The sequence below is a fragment of the Melanerpes formicivorus genome, unplaced genomic scaffold, assembly GCF_026170545.1.
Source record: "Melanerpes formicivorus ecotype bairdi unplaced genomic scaffold, bMelFor1.0.p_v2 SCAF_3, whole genome shotgun sequence".
Taxonomy (NCBI): domain Eukaryota; kingdom Metazoa; phylum Chordata; class Aves; order Piciformes; family Picidae; genus Melanerpes; species Melanerpes formicivorus.
In genome coordinates this window covers 4,625,324-4,647,630 of record NW_027142355.1, presented here as the reverse complement: position 1 = coordinate 4,647,630, position 22,307 = coordinate 4,625,324, and the positions used below count along the sequence as shown (strand labels likewise).

At 41.3% G+C, this 22,307-nt stretch overlaps 1 protein-coding gene across 2 annotated transcripts in view; it reads left to right on the top strand.

Moving 5' to 3' along the window:
* Positions 1–22,307, top strand: part of ATP6AP1 (ATPase H+ transporting accessory protein 1) — a 60,549-nt gene that overhangs the window by 5,307 nt on the left and 32,935 nt on the right. For both annotated transcript variants that reach the window (XM_068165391.1, XM_068165401.1), the window contains exons 2-6: positions 3,105–3,231; positions 3,337–3,405; positions 10,794–10,987; positions 12,424–12,467; positions 17,980–18,065. In XM_068165391.1, the coding sequence (XP_068021492.1) occupies positions 3,105–3,231; positions 3,337–3,405; positions 10,794–10,987; positions 12,424–12,467; positions 17,980–18,065 (520 nt within the window). The remainder of the gene's footprint in view (positions 1–3,104; positions 3,232–3,336; positions 3,406–10,793; positions 10,988–12,423; positions 12,468–17,979; positions 18,066–22,307) is intronic.

The window sequence follows — 22,307 nt, the reverse complement described above, 5'->3', positions numbered from 1 at the left end:
TGGAATGGGTTGTTCAGGGAGGTGGTTGGGGCACCGACCCCGGAGGTGTTTAAGACCAGGCTGGATGTGGCTTTGGCCAGCCTGATCTAGTGTGGGGTGTCCCTGCCCATGGCAGGGTGGTTGGAACTAGATGATCTTTGTGGTCCCTTCCAACCCTGACTGATACTATGATACTATGATACTATGATACTATGTATTTCCTTGTCTGAACACTGATGGAGAACATTGTTGCAGCGAGATGACAGTAGCAGCCCACTCAGTGAAAGGTGTAGCCTTGCCTATAGTCATGCATAATGTTCAGCCAACTATTTAAAGGAAGCAAAATAAATGCCTGTATAATATGGTGAATACAAGTATTAGGCAATCACTGCATTATAATAGATTATTAACTAACCAATGGAGATTAAAGTTTCTAGTATGATGCTGGAGTTAATAAAGTTGACTGGTTAGAAGACAAAAGGTCTCACAAAAGCAGTTTTTCATGGCTAGATGTCTAGCCAAACTTGCTTTAAGGAACAGGGAACCTCAGAAGCAAGTTTGCTTTAAAACAGGCTCATTACATTTCTAAGGTTTTGAGTTCATAACCGAAACCTTTGACATTGAGCTGCTGCAAATAACTCTTTTGCTTCAAGTGCGTCTATTACATTTTATTATTAATTTTAATTCCCCAAAACCCTCTCAAAATCTTATATTTTTAAATATTAGGCATAACCCAGATCTGTTTAGTTAGCTTTTAAAATAAATATGCCTAGATGAGGAGAAAGGAGAAAGTTCTTCACAGAGAGTTGTTAGCCCTTGGAATGGGCTACCCAGGGACTTGGTGCAGTCGCTGTATCTGGAGGTGTTCAAGAAGGGATTGGACATGGGACTTGGTGCCATGGTCTAGTCATGAGGTCTGGGGTGACAGGTTGGACTTGATGATCTTTGAGGTCTTTTCCAACCTTGTTGATTCTATGATTCTATAAGATATTAATTGTTTTCTTTTGCACAAGCTATTTTTTAACACCTCTTAATTTAATCTGTCTACTTTTCCTTTAATATCATAAGTATTTTGGTGTGGCCACACAGTGCATGAAGTCAGTACAAAAATCAGTTCCTGAATAGTCATTCACAACCTCTAAGAGATTTTATAGTTTACAGTACCTTATTTTTAAAGATTGTACTTAAATATTTGAAGTTGCAAGGTTTGAGTTTTCTGAAAAATTCAGGCACATCTGTTAGAATTTCTAAGTTGTTTGGCTTCATAAATACAAGTTAAGGTAGATTTCCAAGCACAAATTAAGAAAGAAGTGAAGATGCTGACTGAAACTAGGAAAATAGCAAATGGTACTTGCAAGTGCACCGACAAAAAAAAAAAAAAAAAAAAAAAAAAAAAGGAAAAAAAAAAGTCATTCTTGCACAGTAAGGTTGGGGTTGCTTAGCCTGGAGAAGAGGAGGCTCAGGGGAGACCTTATTGCTGTCTACAACTACCCGAAGGGAGGTTGTAGCCAGGAGGGGGTTGGTCTCTTCTCCCAGGCAACCAGCACCAGAACAACAGGACACAGTCTCAAGCTGGATGTTAGGAATAAGTTCTTCACAGAGAGTAATTGGCCATTAGAATGTGCTGCCCAGGGAGGTGGTGCAGTCAGCATCACTGGAGGTGTTTAGGAAGAGACTTGATGGGGTGCTTTGTGCCATGGTTCAGTTGATTAGATAGTGTTGAATGATAGGTTGGACTCGGTGATTTCGGAGGTCTTTTTCAACCTGGTTAATTCTCTCTCCCCTCCTCTCCTCTCCTCTCCTCTCCTCTCCTCTCCTCTCCTCTCCTCTCCTCTCCTCTCCTCTCCTCTCCTCTCCTCTCCTCTCCTCTCCTCTCCTCTCCTCTCCTCTCCTCTCCTCTCCTCTCCTCTCCTCTCCTCTCCTCTCCTCTCCTCTCCTCTCCTCTCCTCTCCTCTCCTCTCCTCTCCTCTCCTCTCCTCTCCTCTCCTCTCCTCTCCTCTCCTCTCCTCTCCTCTCCTCTCCTCTCCTCTCCTCTCCTCTCCTCTCCTCTCCTCTCCTCTCCTCGAGTCTCCTCTCCTCTCCTCTCCTCGAGTCTCCTCGAGTCTCCTCGAGTCTCCTCTCCTCGAGTCTCCTCTCCTCGAGTCTCCTCTCCTCGAGTCTCCTCTCCTCGAGTCTCCTCTCCTCGAGTCTCCTCTCCTCGAGTCTCCTCTCCTCGAGTCTCCTCTCCTCTCCTCGAGTCTCCTCTCCTCGAGTCTCCTCTCCTCTCCTCTCCTCGAGTCTCCTCGAGTCTCCTCTCCTCTCCTCGAGTCTCCTCTCCTCGAGTCTCCTCTCCTCGAGTCTCCTCTCCTCGAGTCTCCTCTCCTCGAGTCTCCTCTCCTCGAGTCTCCTCTCCTCTCCTCGAGTCTCCTCTCCTCGAGTCTCCTCTCCTCTCCTCTCCTGTACTGCAGGGCTACACTGTTTTGTCTCAGCTCTGAGCTTTCTATGGAGTGACAATTTTACCTTCATCAAAACACCTACTACCTTTTGTAGCAGCAAAACTAAGTATGTGAGCTATTTCTCTCCCCATATCATAAGTTTTTCTTTGTGTCCTGAGCCCCTCTGTTCAGAAGAGCTCCTCGCTTCTGGGAAGGGGCCCTTTCTGAGCCAGTTTGGCAGAATGGTTCCTCCATCGTGAAAACCTTAGGAGAGAACAAAATGTTTACAGTGATGCCAAAAAGCCACTTTTGCATAATAAAAGTGTTGGAAAACATATTGGTTTATGACAACTTGTAACAAGTTTTTCTGGGATTTGGGATTCTCTCTGGGAATTTTCTCTGAAGGCTTTCAGTGTATTCCTCTTCATTTCACTTAGTACCTATACCTTTTTTTTGTGCTGTTGTACACAAACAAGAAAGCAGAGAGAGAGAGAGAGTTATCCTGATTGGACCAATTTTGTTCCTGCTGTAACAGTTAATGTAATATGGGCATAAATGGACAAGTTCTTTTGAGTAGAATGAAAGCAAACTGAATTGTAAACCCGATATTAATCCAAAGATGATATCATTACCTGCTGCTGCTGCCTGTTGAAAGAAAGAAGTGTCATAATTGGCAGCAAATTTTACAGAAAAAAAGCTATTTCTTTGCAGATTACAGTGGAATCCAGACACTGCTTTGCATGAAGGACATATTGTCTCAGCACAGGAGCTGACTGAAATCTTGCAACCCGTTTTCACTCAGAATTCCAGAAACCTCATCTTGTTCTTGCAAGATACGGTATGTAACATTAATTCCTTTTGTCTCACTAATGCTGAGTACAAGTCTGTACCTAAATGAGCTGCCATGGCTCCTTTTCACCAATCTACTTTCTTTGTTTTTCAGCTTAGCATAGATGATTTCACGTACTTCAGTGAATTCTACAGCGACAAGAACCCATTTCAAAATGTTCAGGCAAGCATTTCTCTCTCCTAATTCTTCATATGCAGTATTTAAAATTAGGTGGCTGTTGGTTTGGTTTTTTTAATTTAAGAAAGAGGCAAACAGACAATAAGTGGGAAAATTAAACTGGATTGCAGCAGTTTTCCTCTTGAAATTATTTACTGAGATTATTCTAGTTCAAACAGATGGGTTAGAGGAAGTCAACTGAGTGTGCAGAAGCATGTTTTCCAGCTACTTTATTTCCAAAGATCAAGTTTTCAGTGTTGCTGGATAGGAATAGGGATAGGGATAGGTGATGGTCAGAGCGACAAAGATAAAATGCAAGCAGAGTATAGAGAAGGACAAAAGACTCCATTTATTCCAGCAAGCAACTCATATGTTGCCTCTCTGTTGTTAGTGTGTCCGCCTGTAATTGGTTAACAAACTTGTCTCAGGGTTTTCACTGGTCACTGGTAGGACTGCCATGGTTACTCGTTTAGCCAGCCCAGGTGGCTCCTGTGTTATCTTGTGGTTTCTCATCCTTCAACATTGAGTCCAAGGAGTTTCCAACTTCTCATGGGAACACAGAAACTGAAATTCATGCAGGAACTTAATAGTTTCATATTTGAATGCAGTTAATACACGACTAGATACTGTACTGCTTTAATTTTCATGAAGAAAAGATGTCTTACTGCTTGAGTAGTTTGAAATAAACTTCAGGCACAGAGTCTAAGGATGAGTCCTCCTGAGCCAGTCAGCAGATTTAACTTCTGTCCTCATGGAGAAGGTTTATGGATTTTGTGTATGGCATCTATGGTTGTACTTGCATGACAGTTTATTGAATGTAGTTAGACAAAGGAAGTGTTCTCATGTGGAAGTCATAAAGGCATTCCTGCAGGCAGTGCAGGATGAACAGAGCTGTTAGTAATGAAACTGGTACCAGAGCACATGAGGAAGAGTAAATTCCCAAGCACCACACAACAAGTTGTATATGTTATTAAATACATAAATATTTTCATATTAACTGTCTCTGCATCTATGCTAAGAACCTCACATCTTCCTTATGTAATTGATACTAAAGATTGTAATCTCTTTGCCATATAACAGCATTTTAACAGTGATGCTGGAACAAAACCAACCATACAGTCTGTACGTGGAGTTTCGGTAATACTCATTTGTAGTGTAAGGATCTCTAGTTGTGTCCACAGGCAGATGTGCTAGAACTTCTCTGGTATACCTTTATTTTCTGGGTTTAAGATCTACACAAAGCTGTGCATGGAGCAAATTTGGTTGTTGCCTGGCTGCAAACCTGGTTTGATTTCAGAAGCTGATTTCACAGTATCACAGTATCACAGTATAACCAAGATTGGAAGAGACCTCGAGGATCATCGAGTCCAACCTATCGACACATACCTCATATCCCAGTATCTAAACCACAGCCCCAAGTGCCACGTCCAATGTCCTCTTGAATGCCTCCAGGGATGATGACTCAACCACCTCCCTGGGCAGCCCATTCCAATGACGAACAACTCGCTCAGTGAAGAACTTTCTCCTCACCTCAAGCCTAAGCCTCCCCTGGCACAGCTTGAGACTGTGTCCCCTTGTTCCGGTGCTGGTTGCCTGGGAGAAGAGACCAACCCCTTCCTGGCTACAACCTCCCTTCAGGTAGTTGTAGAGGGCAATGAGGTCTCCCCTGAGCCTCCTCTTCTCCAGGCTAAACAATCCCAGCTCCCTCAGCCTCTCCTCATAGGGCTTGTGCTCAAGGCCTCTCCCCAGCCTTGTTGCCCTTCTCTGGACACGTTCAAGTGTTTCGATGTCCTTCTTAAACTGAAGGGCCCAGAACTGGACACAGTACTCAAGGTGCCGCCTAACCAGTGCAGAGTACAGGAGCACAATGACTTCCCTGCTCCTGCTGGCCACACTATTCCCAATGCAGGCCAGGATGCCATTGGCCTTCTTGGCCACCTGGGCACACTGCTGGCTCATATTCAGGCAGCTGTTGATCAGTACCCTCAGGTCCCTCTCTGGGAGCTCTCCAGCCACTGTGACCCCAGCCTGTAGCTCTGCATGGGGTTGTTGTGGCCAAAGTGCAGCACCTGGCACTTGGACTTGTTAAGTGCCATTCCATTGGACTCTGCCCATCTGTCCAGTCGGTCGAGGTCCCTCTGCAGAGCCTTTCAACCCTCTAACTGGCTAACATTTGCTCCTAACTTGGTGTCATCTGCAAACTTGCTGATGACTGACTTGACCCCCTCATCCAGATCATCAATGAAGATGTTGAAGAGGACAGGGCCCAGCACTGATCCCTGGGGGACACCACTGGTGCCTGGCTGCCAGCTGGATGTGGCACCATTCACCACCACTCTCTGGGCCCGGCCCTCCAGCCAGTTCCTAACCCAGCACAAAGTGTAGTGGTCCAAGCCACAGGCTGACAGCTTAGCCAGCAGTTTGCTGTGGGGGACGGTGTCAAAGGCCTTGCTGAAGTCCAGGTAGACCACATTCACAGGCTTCCCCACATCCACCAGGCGGGTCACCTGATCATAGAAGGAGATCAGGTTGGAGAGGCAGGACCTGCCCTTCGTAAATCCATGCTGGCTGGACCTGAGCGCTTGGCCATCCCTCAGGTGCGCAGTTATTGCTGCCAGGATAATCTGCTCCATCACTTTCCCTGGCACTGAGGTCAGGCTGACTGGCCTGTAGTTTCTGGGTTCCTCCATCCGACCCTTCTTGTGGATGGGGACCACATTGGCCAGTTTCCAGTCACCTGGGACCTCACCAGTGAGCCAGGACTGGAGGAAAATGATGGAGAGCCTCTTGGTCAGCTCATCTTCCAGCTCTCTCAGCACTCTAGGATGGATCCCATCCGGTCCCATGGACTTGTGAGTGTCCAAGTGGCTCAGCAGGTCTCAAACTAATTCCTCATGGATTACCAGGGCTACTACACTGCTCCCCGACCCCATCGCCCAGCTCAGGAGGCCACTCGTCCTGAACTCCTGCCTTGCTGTTAAAAATTGAGGCAAGGAAGGTGTTCAGGACCTCAGCCTTCTCCTCATCTTCAGTCACCGTGTTCCCCTCCAGGTCCAATAAGGAGTGGAGGTTCTTCTTGCCCTTCTTTTTAGTGTTAATGTATTTGTAAAAATGCTTTTTATTGTCTTTGACAGAGGTGGCCAGCTTCAGTTCCAGCTGGGCCTTTGCCTCCCTAATTTTATTCCTACATAATCTAACAACTTCCTTGAACTTACCTCAAGAAGCCTTCCCCTCCTTCCAAAGGTGATACAGCCTTTTTTTGCCCCTTCAGTCCTCCAGGAGCTGCTTGCTCATCCAGGCCGGTCGCCTTCCCCGCTGGCTTGCCTTTCGGCATGTGGGAACTGCCAGTTCCTGTGCCTTCAAGAGCTCCTGTTTGAAGTAGGTCCAACCCTCCTGAACCCCTTGGTTCATGAGGGCTGCTACCCAGGGAACTTTACAAGTACGTTTCTTAAACAGGCTGAAGTTTGCCCTCTGGAAGTCCAAGGTGAAGGTTCTGTTGGTGGTAAAGCTTGTAGTGGTTTAGTCATGAGGTCGGTGGTGACAGGTTGGACTCGATGATCTTTGAGGTCTCTTCCAACCTTGGTGATACTGTGATGTGGTAGTCTTATTTAAGTAGGCCCTGGATTTTTAAGAGGACGGACATTAAAGTATTTAAAATTTTCTTCTTTTGCCTTGTAATCAGGATTCCATCAGCACTGCAGATAGAGTTTATAAACAAAGGCTGGAGATGAGTCCAGAGACTGATAGGTTTGGAAATTGGCTTGTATCCTGAGTGGACTGGGGATCTACTGAAGACTAGTTAGTAGGTCCTCAGCTGAACAATGAGTCATGTTTAAGGAAATATTGCTTTGTATCTGGCAGAGCAAAGATTTAAATCCAGGTTTACAAGTTGAATAAATGTCACTAATGGTTTGCTTGCTTTCTGACCTTGCCTCTGTTCCCTTTCTGTCTTGGAGCTGAGAACATTTTTTACATTTCAGCTTTTTTAAAACTAGAAAGTTTCTTTTCACAAATTGCTTCCCTTAACTCCAGCACTTTCTAGATTTGTTTTGTTGGACTTGGTGTTCTTAATATTTTTCTATCACACTTTTGAGGGGGTGAGGTGCTGCAACTTGAGCTAAAGAAAATGAGATGTACAAATTAAATGTTTCTTTTTCACTTAGGTGTTCATACGTAGAATTTTGTCAATATCCACTGCACAGACTTAGGGATGTGGGTCCAGAAATTCTCTTTGTAATCATCCGTCTCCATCTTGGACATAACAAAGGCTACAGAAATTTGCTCAGTTGTTGTTCCATCAGTTGCACTTGAGCTACTTTGGGAAAGAAATCCATTTTCAATCATGTTATGAAAGACTCTGTCATAATAGTCACAGAACACAGGACAAAGTGAAGGTCAAGTCTGAATTCTCATTGGGTAAATGAGAATCTCTGATGTTGCATAATCACAAATTTTTATACTTTCACACTTTATACAAGTCATTCATTAAACTATAATAGACTTTACATGTCACTCTGGTATCCTGCCATTGAAATTCAGACATGCAAATGTATTCACAAACCTAAACTGGAGATCTCATTTAGAATGTATATGTGCATGTAGCAGCATGTGTACTACAAGAAGGAAGTGTTATATGTAAAAGAGTTATAGGCTTGTAAACCACAGAGCCATTGGCAGATATTTAGATTTGTTCAACTACATTAGCAGCTGTTTTGAGCTTTTGGGATCAATGGGTTTGTATGCCATGAAAGAATTCTGTTTCCAGTGAATACAAAAGGAATCTTATCTAATTTATTTTAAACAGTCACATAACTTTTAAATTAAATAATCAAATACAAAGATTGGCACTTGGAGAATGTCATTTTTTGGTCAAGCAGTCACCTACCCTACCAGCTACTTTTCTTAAATAGTACCTTTGGTTTTACTCCAAAAGTACTCAGCTCTTTAGAAATGAAATGTGTATTAGCACACTCCAGAAGTACAGTTGCATAGTTATTATTCTGTGGCTGCCATTCCTGGTTCTATATCTCCATGATAACCTCACTCAGTGGTCATAGACTGGGGAGTACTGTTTAGTCTGGTGTGTTACAGAAGTGTTGTTGTAGTTTTGATTGCTTTCTCTCTCTTTACCTTTTGTAGGGTTTTTTTTGATTGGTTGGTGATTGGTTGGTTTGTTTTGTGGGGGGTTTTGTTTGTTTGCTTTGGTTTGGTTTTGCTCTTAGTTTTTTACAAGGGGACACGCAGAACTACATAACAATCAAAGTGTAATTTCATCATTGATTCATTCAGTCACATGATGATGTGTTTTTTCTCTAGCCTTTCCCCAAAAAATACTAGTATTTGATTTTTCAATTCTGATCACTCTCAGCCACTGAATTGTCATTTTCAAGGAGCTGTTGTGCCTCTTAAGGTTTCATTACTGAAAGGCAGCACTCAGTTCTGAGCCTACTGTCTACTATTGCGCACATAAAATTGGTGGAGTTTGATTTTTTTTTTTTTGTTTTCTTATTCTGTGCTCTGCTGAAAGCAATTGACATCAAATTTCATGTTACTGTGTTGCCCAATAGGCTGCACCAGAAGTTCCTTCTTCAGTTCATCAGTCAGTTCTTATCTTTACTGTATTGGATAACTCAATGTAATCAGCATATTTCATTAGCTCAATATTTATGCATTTTTTACCAGATAATTTATGAATATATGGAATAGTTCTGTCCCTAGGGCAGTAAGAAATACTTTTTTTTCTGCCCCTTGTTTGCTCTCTCTTTTCCTATTCTTTACATACCTCCATGTGGAGACTGCCTCTCCCTCACTAAAGCAGCTTAATTTTTTCAGGAGCCTTTGCTTCAAGACTCTGCTGAGATAGGTGGCAGTGCAGGATTGGTCAGGGCTTAAGGCACAATTCATATACTGCTCAATAATGATGCATTTTAAACCTTATTCTGCACTAAATGAGTGATCTGCTTAATACATATCCTTGGAAGAAGTGGCTGCTGCCATTCTGGCTGCTGCTAGGGGGCAAGGCATTAAAATATTAAAAATAAAGTAATTGGCTACTGCTCAGAATTTAAGTTCTAAATACATATATGCAAACAAACTAAACTGAAATGTATCATCCCTTCCTTTCAGGTGGTACTAAAAATGCCACTCAAAAACCTGTGAACCACCTCAGTGCTTTCTGCTCTGCTTGTATTTCTGCATTATTCTCCCTTATGAGAATCTATAGAAATGTGAAAACAACTAGCCTTTGCCTAGGAAGGGAAACATCTGAACAGCAAGAAAGTAACAGAGCAGGTCACCAAAATGGTAGGCAGTCAGAGAACAGAGAAAAAAGGAAAAAGGTGAGAAGAACAAATGTGTTAGCAACACCACATCAATTGCATTAGGTAGAGGGGGAGAGAAAGTCTGTAACAACTTGGATATCTGAATGTTTGATCTAGATTTAAATGTAGAAAATGGGAAAACAAAGTTAACAAGTTGCAAACTAGGGCTTAACGAAAAAGATGTTCTAATATTCATATTATATTTGAGGTACATTCATTTTGATCATTCTCAAGCCTCCATCTTACATTTTCTTCTGCTGACTATTGCAAATTAATTTTATTATTAAGAAAAATATTTGGGAATATGTTTTTTGACTATGCAGGTTTCAAATTTGTAACATGAAAATGGTTTTAAATTCATTTCACTTAAGGATTTTTATCAGAAACTCAGTTATGAGTGTTATAAAGTGATAGATACCCTGATGCTTGAGGATCTAAAGCAGTTCAGCCTGAGTTTTATAATTCGTATTTTGAGTAGAAAAAATGTGCATGACATGAAGCTTGTTGCTGTGTCTTTGGAGGCTCTGATGAATCTGAAACATGTAGCTTTCTTTAATTGGTATTTACAAATTAAACACCCACCCATATCATGTGCTCTACTCCCCAGATGTACTAGAAGGAAAGGTATTTGTTGTGCAAAATATGACTCTGTACTGAATAGAGCTGCTGGAACTTGAGGTGTCTGACATCGATCCTTTTCACTTTTGAGGGCCTTTAGTTAGATGGTTGTCTTGTGAAATTAGCTTCTGGCAGCATTCGTAACCTGATTCTCCAATACATTCTTAGCTCAAGAACTTCTGCATCACCTGTCTCTGCTTTTCCACCATACATGTGGAAAGGACAGCAAGACTCTGATGTCATTGAGTGCCTTAAGCTTGCCCCAGGAAGGTGAAGGAATAAAAGCCACGTGTGTCCTTTCACTGTCCCTTTCCAGGAACAGCCAGCAACCAGCATCATGTTTATCATTGTGGGTCCTTACCCTTTAATATTAACTTAAGGATAAATTAAAAAATATAAAGATGTTTGTGTTTAATTATTAAGCAAGTAAATAAACTGTTCATAAATGTATTACAGGAAAGTCTTCGGTCTTCTCCTTCATCTTTAGTTTTGCCATCTGTTGACTGTGAGGCTACCAGGTATCTTCTGAGCTATCTTCAGGAGTCAAGACACTGGAATTTAACAAAAATAACTGATCTCAATGTCTCTCATCTAGAAGTGAATACATCAAAACCAAATCTAGTGGTGATTCAGCTACAACCACGTGTCAGGTAGGAGCTTGTCACAAATGAACGTGACACATGAGTGCATGATTTTTAAAGCTTTTGAAAATGTCACTTGTTTTCAGGAAATTGAAAAAAAAAATGAAGTGGAAGCTTAGAGGGTTAGCAGTTATTTTTCTTGCAAGGGTGAATGCAGTGTTTTGTTAAAGTCCCCTGATGAGCTTACCAGGTGTAATAGATTAATTATGCTGCGAAAGTCGATCAGGCATTGCTGTGTTTCCAGCCTCATTATATGAGAACAAAGGGACAACTTATAAAACCAAATGGCAACACACTTTCAGTAGAAAGGCTGAATTGTTTCACTCAACACATGATTAACCTGCAGAATTAATTACTAGAAGACGTTCCAGGGGTCAAAAAAGACACCCCAAAACCCATCAGGTTAAATAAGCAGGCAAATAAACGTACAGAAAAATCTATATTTAATATGAATAAAGAGCCTGGTTTTCATCACTCTAGAAGGAAGAGGGGGGCTATATTTCTTCATGTTTCCAAGTCTAGGACAACTGTGATCTAATGGAGATAGAGAAAAACTGTTACTTCAGGAGAATGTTTATTAGAAAATATAAGACGTGTATTGAGTCCCTCAGTAGGCTCAGGGGAGACCTTAGTGCTGTCTACAACTACCTGAAGGGAGGTTGTAGCCAGAAGGGGGTTGGTCTCTTCTCCCAGGCAACCAGCACCAGAACAAGAGGACAGAGTCTCAAGCTGTCCCAGGGGAAGTTTAAGCTCGAGGTGAGGAGAAAGTTCTTCCCAGAGAGAGTTGTTAGCCATTGGAATGTGCTGCCTGGGGAGGTGGTGCAGTCACCATCCCTGGAGGTGTTCAAGAGGGCATTGGACATGGCACTTGGTGCCATGGTTAAGTAGTCATGAGGTCTATGGTGACAGGTTGGACTTGATGATCTTTGAGGTCTTTCCCAACCTTATTGATTCTATGATTCTATGATTCTCTGCTTAGCTTCTCCTGCTCTTTCTTCTTCCTGGTACGTTATTCAGGCATTTGTATACATCAGTGTATGGTGCATGTAACAACAGGTCTTCAGGAAGTGTAATTATAGCTACCACATCACTGTACAAAAAAAGTCATTATAGCCATTTTAAGAAGTTCACATACAAATGTAGGGCAAAGGGCTGACACCAAATGACAAGAAAGCTGTGCAAAGATTGGTCAAAATAATGACAGTAGTCTGTCTTCCCTGCAGTTAAGGAAATATCAGAAGTTTGAGAAATCAACTGCAGATAAGGTCCTTGTACTACTACTGGCTTTGCAGAAGAAAAGGGTTGTAAGGAGGAGATGAGAGAATGATGGAGGCAATGCTGCTGACAGTAATCTTTCTAATAGTCAGTGTCTTTGTACATTTCTGATTCACATTGTTCTTGCCTAGGAAAGATTTTGAACTGTTTTTCTCCTACTCTTTTTGTAGTGGTTTCAGTGAAATTTCCACGCTGGAAGCAATTACTGAAAATGGTAAGCAGTATGACCAAGATAACTAACATTTCATAACTTAAGTCTGTGTTTTCACTTCTGCAGATTGTATTCCCTCTTTTCTGGGTTTTATTGTAACACTGTTCTTCAAAGGTTTTCTTTGCCCCTATCTCTAGTACTTAAAAGCAGTCAATTATCGTAATGTTGAAGTACTGAATGTCTGATTCAAAACCCAACAAAATGGACACAGCTGTTACCTGAAATGTAATGACAATTAACCTATGCTTCAAGCATGGGCCTTTGCTCATACTCTGAAATCCTCATAGTTCAGAGTACAAAAGTCCCTTCCAACCCAAACCATTCTATGATCTCCCTGCAGCTTGGACCGCCTCCTTTAATCTTGCCTTGGACACCAGCAGCTGAGGTTGTCAGGCTCATCCAGCACTTTGAAGGTCCTAGTTTCAACAAGATGTGTCTGAGTGAACAGGAAATGTTTTTCTAAGCTTTGTGAAACAATACTGATGCCATTCACAACCTTTTATTTTAGAGCCTTTTGTTTATTTTGCAGGTATTAAAGACTACTGGTTAAAGTTGTCTTAGACTGGATCTTAGAATGAAGTTTTTCAGTACTAGGGTGGTGGGACTTTGGAATAGGTTGCCCAGTTTGGTTGGGGATGCCTCCTCCCTGGGGGTGTTCAAGGCCAGTCTGGATGAAGCCTTGAGCAGACAAGCCTGTTGTGAGGTATACATGCCCATGACAGGGAGTTTGGAGATGATCTCTAAGGTCCCTTCCAGCCTAAGCCATTCTATGATTCTATGAAGGTTGAATCTTTGCATATAACACACTATAAAAAAACTTCTTGCCTTACATCTGTCCGACAAAGAGGTGCCATATACCAATGAGGCACTGAGAGGCATGTAGGGTTTTTGCAGGGCTTTTGCTTACTACTCTGACTGAGTATATTAATTGAGGTATAAAGTCTGCAGATCACTGTAGTGGTAGTTTCAGGGACATGCAGTGTAGTGTGGTGTAGTGTGGTGTGCTGATAATTAAACTGTGTCCTTAGTGCCTCAGGCTGCTTCTGCCCACAGCTGGAGGTGTAAAATCAGAAGCAGATTTGAAAATCAGGAGAAAATATCTTAATGCTGAAATCAGCAATGTGTCCTTTTCCCTTTGGTTTTGCGCTACTCCAAACTGAGCCTGGTTTTCACACTCAAATAAGCAGGTGGATTTCCTTTTCTGAATTGCAAAGGAGTTGTTCTGCTCTCTTTTGTTATCCCCAGAACATATTAGATAGGAAAAGCCTTGGCTTAATGTTGGCCTTGGCTAAACATTAGCTTTTCCTTTATGGGCCGCTTCTTTCTCTAGGCGCACAAACTCAAGAATAAGTTCCACAAACCCTATGTAAGGCTACTTTATTCTGGAACAGCAAAATTTATTGGGGACCAGGGGAATGATGGAGGAAAAGGCAATACCAACTTTCTGTTTAGTGTCAACTAAGTGTTTTCAGGAAAAAAGGTGTGTAGACCAGGGAAGATGTGCCACTTTGTATGGCCAAGTTCAAAATCTGCACTTGGCATTCTGTATCTCAGCTGTGCTCTAGAATTCTGGGAGTGTGTGCTGAATCCTCATATTCTGCTTTATTTACTAAAGCAGCCACTTAATGCATTGCTGAATAAAAACAGGAAATAAAATGAGCAAGAAGTTCAAATGAACAAGATTAAAGTTACTAAACCACAGTTCCTTAAAATTATCCCCCTGAAGGTCTGAGCAGCAGATGGAGAGAGAGTCAGAAGAGAGTAATTCCTAAAGTAGTACATGTGTCCCAAACACAGTCTTCTCAGTCACTCAATCTGGGCTCCAGCTGGTCTAGGTGTCTACATATTGTGTTCAGTACAACCACAGTAATTTGCTAAATATTGCTATCAGGAGGCCCTTCAAGGTCAGAATGTCTTGCAAGGTCATGAGCTATTGGTGTTTGTTATGCAGGGATTGCTGCTAGGTCCGACTTGAGTAAGCAACAAAAATAACTCTTTGTCATGTGCCTGCCATGTGACAACAGAATTGGTAACCCATAAATAATGCCTTCCCCACCCCCAGTATCAACAGTAAACTCCCTGCAGATCCATAGTAGCCTGCCTAGACATTCACAAAGCCTCTTAGGTTTGTCGCAGCAACTTCTCTCCTTTCTGTTGCAGAGGGGTATAAAACCTGGTGTAATAAAATGACATAGAAATCCTTCCTGCTGTTTTACTCACTGCAGACAGGAAGCTCTGTAAGACAGAAAAAATGGGCTCAGGTTCTGCCCAAGGGAAATGTGCCATTCTGAAATATCTAGAAGCTGGAGTAAGCAGATGTATTCAGGAGGCTCATTATGAAATCCAAACTGGAATTCAGAATCCAAGTCTGAAATTTCAAGGGATTCAGAGTTACTTTACACTTTCTTTCTTTTTTTTTTTTTTTTAATTACACTTCTTTTCACTTTTCTCCCCTCTTTCTTTTTTTCCTTTCTCTTTTGCAGGAGGTAGAGTTTGACATTATTACTCAGTTTTTGCCAGTGTTTGTAAATGTTTCTCTGCTCAGGAGAAAGTTGCGTTCTACCATGTCAGTCTTACCAAATGGGTTCAGCATACCTCAAATTCAAAGGCAAAGCTGCCTGTGACTCCATCTGCATAAGATGAAGCTCTTTATTGTTCTTGAATTTATTCTTTTTCCACCTTTTTTCTAGGTACATTCTACTGTCCACTTATTCTCTCATTCCCCCCCCATCTTCCTCTTTAATTTCTCTCTTGTTCATGGTTTAAACTCTTCCATTCTTTTCATTTTTCTCCTTCCAGAACATTTCTTCCCAGTTAATTTCTTCCATCCCTTTCCATCCACGTGTAAAACCACACAAAGAAAATAAGATAGATTAGAAATTAGTAATAGCCCTAATCCTGCACTCAATGGAGAAATTCAAGATCTGCCTTCAGTGAGTTAAGAGGCTTAATCCTTCTACCAGAGCAGGCAGTTATGCTGATTAGAAGGTGTTATCCTAGACAAATTGTTTTACATTCCTAGATCTAGGTAGTGTTTCCTCTGAACCATGCTGTCTAAAATAAAATAGCTTAAAAAACAAAGCAACACAAAATAACACAACAACAACAAAAGCCCCACGTTTTAGCAGAACCACTCTAAAATCACTCTACCATCAATATCACCATCTGGAGGTGTCTGTTCCATTAAAGAAAGAGGCTAAGATGACTAGTGCTCACATGTAGTTCAGGTGCTTTTAAAATGTGATGGATAATTTTTTCCTTAGAGAATTTGCAAATACTTCATGAGCAAGATAGAGTTTTGATCAAAAGGAAATATCTGTATCAACCCTGCCATCATAGGGGTGCTCACAGCAGCTTCTCTGAATGAAGAATCTGCTTCTAGAATCTTCCCAAAGGCAAGAGACATAGATGTTGCTGGTAACTATAGTTACATGCAGCTCCTTATTAAAGTGAAATGCAAATAACCTGATATTTCAGAAATCAATTGGTTGCTTTAATGAAAGAAAAAAAAAAAACAACCAAACAGCAAAGACAATGTGTGCATTTTGCTGTGTGCTGTTTTTTCCCTCTGCAAATATTAGCTGAGGCTGCTGAGAATTTCCAGTGTATTCTGTATATAGAATAAAAAATTTACATTATATAATGCTTTGGACATCCATGGTCAGTATAATTAGTAGTATATAAGCAGTTGTTTTACTCAGTAAATCCATTTCTTAGAGTAGATCCTTTTAGCAATAATTTCTTAGAAGGAAAATGGACATAGCTATGATTCTTGACTGAAATAAGGAAATCAGTCGAGTTAAAACTGCATACAAAGCAATGCCTGCCTTTTTTACCCAAGCTAAACATTTTACTCAGCCAGGTGACCATATTTACTGTAAATAGAAGAGGTAAAAAGTATATCAATATAAATTCCACTTCCAGCAGATGAAAACAAAATATAATTTCTGTAAAGTATAACCTTGACATCTGAGAGGCCTGTATATTGAGGCTATAAAATACCCATTCACCAGACTGGCATAGGGATGACAAGTAGGAAGGCACTGAAACAGTAAATGAGACTTTGCTTTCTTATTTCTCTATCAGTCCCAGTAATAACACTAATACTGGTTCTTGATTCACAACTATTATACTCTTTATCATAAGCAGATGTTAATATTTCTGTGTACAGCTTGAAAACATTTATCAGATGTAAGTGTCATAACTGCCTGTGGTTTCAGAACTAAAGAAGGATCTTCTATAGAGGTGTCTTTGGACCTGTTTAAAAAGTCCTCTCTTCCTTATTGCACTTTCTCTTCCCTTTTTCAGAAATATTCTACTGTATTTTTCCTTTGGCCTCCACTGTAGGTTAACAGCAAACTTTCCCATATCCTGTTGAGGACACAGAATCAGGCTCTAAATCCACCTAAGCAAAAAGGAATATTGCTGCCAATATTAGTTATATAATTCCCCGAAATAAGGGCTATGTTTTGAGTGTTGTTTCTCAGTGATTGGTTCTGTGTACTTTGTAATTCACAGAGTAATATCCAACATGATGGCATTCAACAAGTCCAAGTGCTGGGTGCTGCACTTTGGTCAGAACAACCCCACGCAGTGCTACAGGCTGGGGTCGGAGTGGCTGGAGAGCAGCCAGACAGAAAGGAACCTGGGGGTGCTGGTTGACAGCTGTTTGAACATGAGCCAGCAGTATGCCCAGGTTCTGGGCCCCTCAATTTAAGAAGGACATTGAGTCTCTTGAACATCTCCCGTGAAGGGCAACGAGGCTGGGGAGAGACCAGGAGCACAGGTCCTACAAGGAGAGGCTAAGGGAGCTGGGATTGTTTAGCCTGGAGAACAGGAAGCTCAGGAGAGGCCTTATTGCTATCTACAACTATAACTAGGGAGGTTGTAATCAGGAGGTGGTTGGTCTCTTCTTCCAGGCAACCAGCACCAGAATAAGAAGACACAGTCTCAAACTGTGCCAGGGGAATTTTAGGCTTGGGGTGAGGAGAAAGTTCTTCACAGAGAGAGTTGTTAGCCATTGGAATGCGCTGCCCAGGGAGGTGTTGGAGTCACTGTCCCTGGACGTGTTCAAGAGGGAATTGGACATGCCACTTGGTGCCATGGTTTAGTAGTCAGGCGGTGTTGGGTGACAGGTTGGACTTGATGATCTTTGAGTTTTTTTCCAACCTTATTGATTCTATGATTCTATGATTCTAACTTTCTTTATTAATTGATCAATTGACACAACAGTGCTTAACATCCTGCTCTCATCACTACTTTTGCTTACTGTTGCCCAAAGTTCAACCTTTCAGGTATTGTTTGTAGAGTATTTCCTTTTTGGTTACAAAATCTTCTGAACTGAAATGGAACATGTCTTATCCCGTTTGCACCAACGGATAAAATTACACGAGAATCTAAAATGCTTAAATAAACTAAATAAGCTGAAACATGTAGCTCATTTCTTCATCTGCTGCAGGATTTTAGCCTTCTCAGCTTAGAGAGTTTGTTAAATTATAGATGTTTCTATTTATAGATAAAATAATTGGAAGACTGACCATGGATCTGCAGGAACGAGGGATTAATTTTTCAGTGATTTATACTGCAGTGAGACCCTCAAGGGTGAGTAATCCTCAGTGTCTAAAGCTGTCAGATTTTTGGCATATAACAATTTAACATTTATAGGAGAATACTGTACATTATTTTCAAGATTACACAAGCAAACAGCCTGCTTTATGTGAGATTGAGATCAGAAATGATTGCACAAATTTTCATGTACAACAGCTATATCACATAGTTGAAGTTTTACTGCTGTAAGAGACCATTGATTTGTGATTTTCTTTAGGACATAGTATAATTTTTAAGGACTGTGATTTTAGGATTTTGATTTTTTTTCCATTTAACTCTAATGGGTTTATAGTAATTCTAGGTGGAACCTTATTGAACTTCTTAGTGTGGCTGGTCAGGCAAGACAGCATTGTTAATTAACTGAAAACTACTAATGTATCTATTTTAAAATTAACTACTTTCCTTTCTTTTAGTCAATACTTGGCATTTACATCTGGAAGGTGAAGTTTTCATGTTTGCTGATAGTCAGAATGCCATTTATAGGTCACAGAGTTACCTGTTTTGTATGATAGGAAGGTTGTAAGCAGGGAATATTCAAGTTTTAATTGTAATTTGATGAGAGGAAAGATTGCCATGCATTGAGGATAACAGAATACCGTGGCCACTAAGAAGAGAAAAGGGAGGTTGTAGCCAGGTGGGGGTTGGTCTCTTCTCCTAGGCAACCAGCACCAGAGCAAGGGGACACAGTCTCAAGCTGCACCAGGGGAGGTTTAGGCTGGATGTTAGGAAGCAGTTCTTCACAGAAAGAGTGATTGGCCATTGGAATGGACTGTCCAGGGAGATGGTGGTGTCACCATCACTGGAGGTGTTTAAGAGGAGACTGGATGAGGCATTTGGTGCCATGGTTTAGTTGATTAGATGGTATTGGGTGATAGGTTGGACTTGATGATCTTGAAGCTCTTTTCCAGCCTGGTCTGGTCTATTCTATTCTATTCTATTCTATTCTATTCTATTCTATTCTATTCTATTCTATTCTATTCTATTCTATTCTATTCTATTCTATTCTATTCTATTCTAATTGTATTGATGTGGTTGGCAGATGCTTTGAAAATGTCTGGGTAGAAGTTTACATTGAGAACTTTTTATCTGGTCAGCATCAGGTGACAGCAATAAGTGTCTTGTAGAAGTGGAACCCCAATAGGTAGCCATTTCCCAGGGCCACCAGTGTGGTTTACTGATCATCACTGCTGCTTACTGAAACCTGTGATGTATTTGTAGGTAGTCTATAATGCACAGTAGAGAGACATCACCTTGGTATTGATCACTGGAGGTGTTTAGGAAGAAAGTGGATGGGGTGCTTGGTGCCAGTTGATTAGATAGTGTTGGGTGACAGGTTGGACTCGATGATCTCAGAGGTCTTTTCCAACCTGGTCTGGTCTATTCTATTCTATTCTATTCTATTCTATTCTATTCTATTCTATTCCTAAGCAAATGTGAAAGAAATTTATCTGTTCCAGTGGTAATACATCTTAGCTCCTAATAGTTCAATTTGAATTTTAATTCAGGCTCAAATAATGTCATTTCAGAAAACAGAAGATATCATTTCCTTGGTTTAGGCAATAGGAAAGGCATTAGTGGGATTGTCAAGATCTAGTGTGAGCACTGCATACAAAATCTTAAGAAGCTGGTGGGTTTTCATGATGGGAGACTAAGAAAAATTCACAACTGTTCTTAACACAAGAACACAACCTAGAAAACCTGTTTTGAATGGGTATGGAGTTAAGCTCTTTTAGCATATCCAAAAGCAGAAAAGAGGCAACTTGACTGCAGTTCTTTAAGTTCTTTAAGTGTATGCCCCCACTCTCCAAAGTGTTCAGTGTTTGGTCAGACAAAATCAGGGCATTGTCAGGGAGGAAGGATATTGGACTTTTGGCTGTCCAACATGATAATCAGAATAGTGCCTTCAGATTTTAGGAAAAAAGTCTAGTTCTACTGAAGAAAAACCAGGACTTCCTTCAGTAATCTACCAGATGAAATAAATTTTCAGCTAGGTTTTGAAGACCAGACTTAGAATGCAAAGATAGAACAGCATCAGGAAGAAATCTCATGCTGGTATACTCTGGGCTCTCTTTTAGTGGTAAAGGAAAGGACATGAGTCTAGCACATCCAGAGGGACCTTGACAGGCTGGAGAGGTAGGCACAAGCCAACCTCATGAGGTTCAACAAGACCAAGTACAGGGTCCTGCATCTGGGTCGAGGCAATCCCAGGCACAAATCCAGGCTGGGCAGTGACTGGCTGGAAAGCATCCCTGAGGAGAGAGACTTGGGGGTGCTGGTGGACAAGAAGCTCAGCATGAGCTCTCAATGTGCACTTGCAGCCCGCAAAGCCAATCAGATCCTGGGCTGCATCAGGGGAATTGTGGCCAGCAGGTCAAGGGAGGTGATTCTCCCCCTCTACTCAGCTCTGGTGAGACCCTACCTGGAGTGCTGCATCCAGTTCTGGAGCCCCTATTACAAAAGGGATATGGAGGTGCTGGAAGGTGTCCAGCGAAGGGCCACAAGGATGATTAGAGGGCTGGAGCACCTCTCCTATGAGGACAGACTGAAAGAGTTGGGGCTGTTCAGTCTGCAGAAGAGAAGGCTCCGAGGTGACCTAATTGTGGCCTTCCAGTATCTGAAGGGGGCTACAAGAAGGCTGGGGAGGGACTTCTCAGGATCTCAGGCAGTGATAGGACTAAGGGGAATGGAATGAAGCTGGAGGTGGGGAGATTCAGGCTGGACATGAAGAAGAAGTTCTTCAGCATGAGAGTGGTGAAGCCCTGGAATGGGTTGTCCAGGGAGGTGGTTGAGGCTCCATCCCTGGAGGTGTTTAAGCCCAAGCTGGACGAGGCTCTGGCCAGCCTGATCTAGTGTGGGGTGTCCCTGCCCATGGCAGGGGGGTTGGAACTAGCTGATGCTTGTGGTCCCTTCCAACCCTGAATAATGCTATGATACTATGATACATCTGATTTTACTTTTTTTTTTTTTTTTTTTTTTTTAACAATAATCCAAAATAATAATAACAATTAAAAAAATATTTAGTTATTGTGGCTCTTTGCAGTTTGAAATGAAAGGTCGTGGACATTGTTAGCTGGAAATGGCAGCTAGAACAATTGGAATGAAAAATATTTTTAATTAACAAAAGAATTGGAGTCAAGAGAAGGAATTTTTGGAGCAGTTTTAAAAGTTTGCTGAATTTTAAATCTCTGCATATTTCAATAGGCTTTTCAAATTAAAGTGTCTCAGTTTGAGCAACTGAAGCACTTTTAAATAATTAAAGCAATGTGTTTTAAGATGTTCTGCATTTTTTTAAAATAAGAAACTTAAACTTTTCTTAATTCTGTAAATTCAGTATTATATAAAACCATTTGAAACTTCCCTCCAATAGCTTTAAGTTATTTCAGTACCTTCAAGGTTATCAAGTTCTGCACAGAGATAGAAAAGGTGAAAGAAAAAGTACCTTTGAGTGGTCATCTGTCAGTACATTTGCATGTACCCTTTTCTTAGTATGCATTGCATATCTTTGGCTCTGCTTGAACTGTTTCGTAACCTTAAGCTAAAGGACTAACGCTCTTTGCTTAAGCTTTAAAGACTATATTCCATGGCCTAGATGTTACAGGGTCACTCCTCACTATATGGGAAGTAAAAGTCTTTGATCCTCCAGGAAAAGAGTTTAGGTTGCTTCGTACATTTCAAAATCAACAGCATTCATTCAGTATGAAAAAGTTGTGTATACAAATCTGGTTTTTCTTGATGAAGGAAATGAGCTTTAAGCATGATACTTAAAAAAATAAGTAGAAAGGACAGCTCCTGATCAGGTAAATTAATTTTATACAGTGAAGCTCCCAAACACCAGTGCTGTGAGATACTTCTCTCTCAATAGTTCTACCTCCTTGCTCTTGGGCAGTTAATGGCTTCCTAGCATCATCTTGTTTCATTCTCACATTCTTTCGTTCCCCCAAGCAGAGAGAAATGGATGTGAGGAATACATATACTGGAATAGATTTCAGACTGGTATTGGCTTCACAAAAAGTAATTAATGATACAGGATGAAAAGCTCCCCTCTGATTTGATGAGAAAGAGATGTTTAGTTTAGTCAGTGGAGGCACAGATTGCTCAGGGCTATCATAGTTACCAGTTAATTACCATAATGCATGATAGAGTTCTATTCAGGGTAGTTCTTGTTCTGTTCCAGTTTCAGCATTTGAAGCTGGAAGACAGAATTAAGACCCTGAAAGAGAGGCTATTTGGCAATCT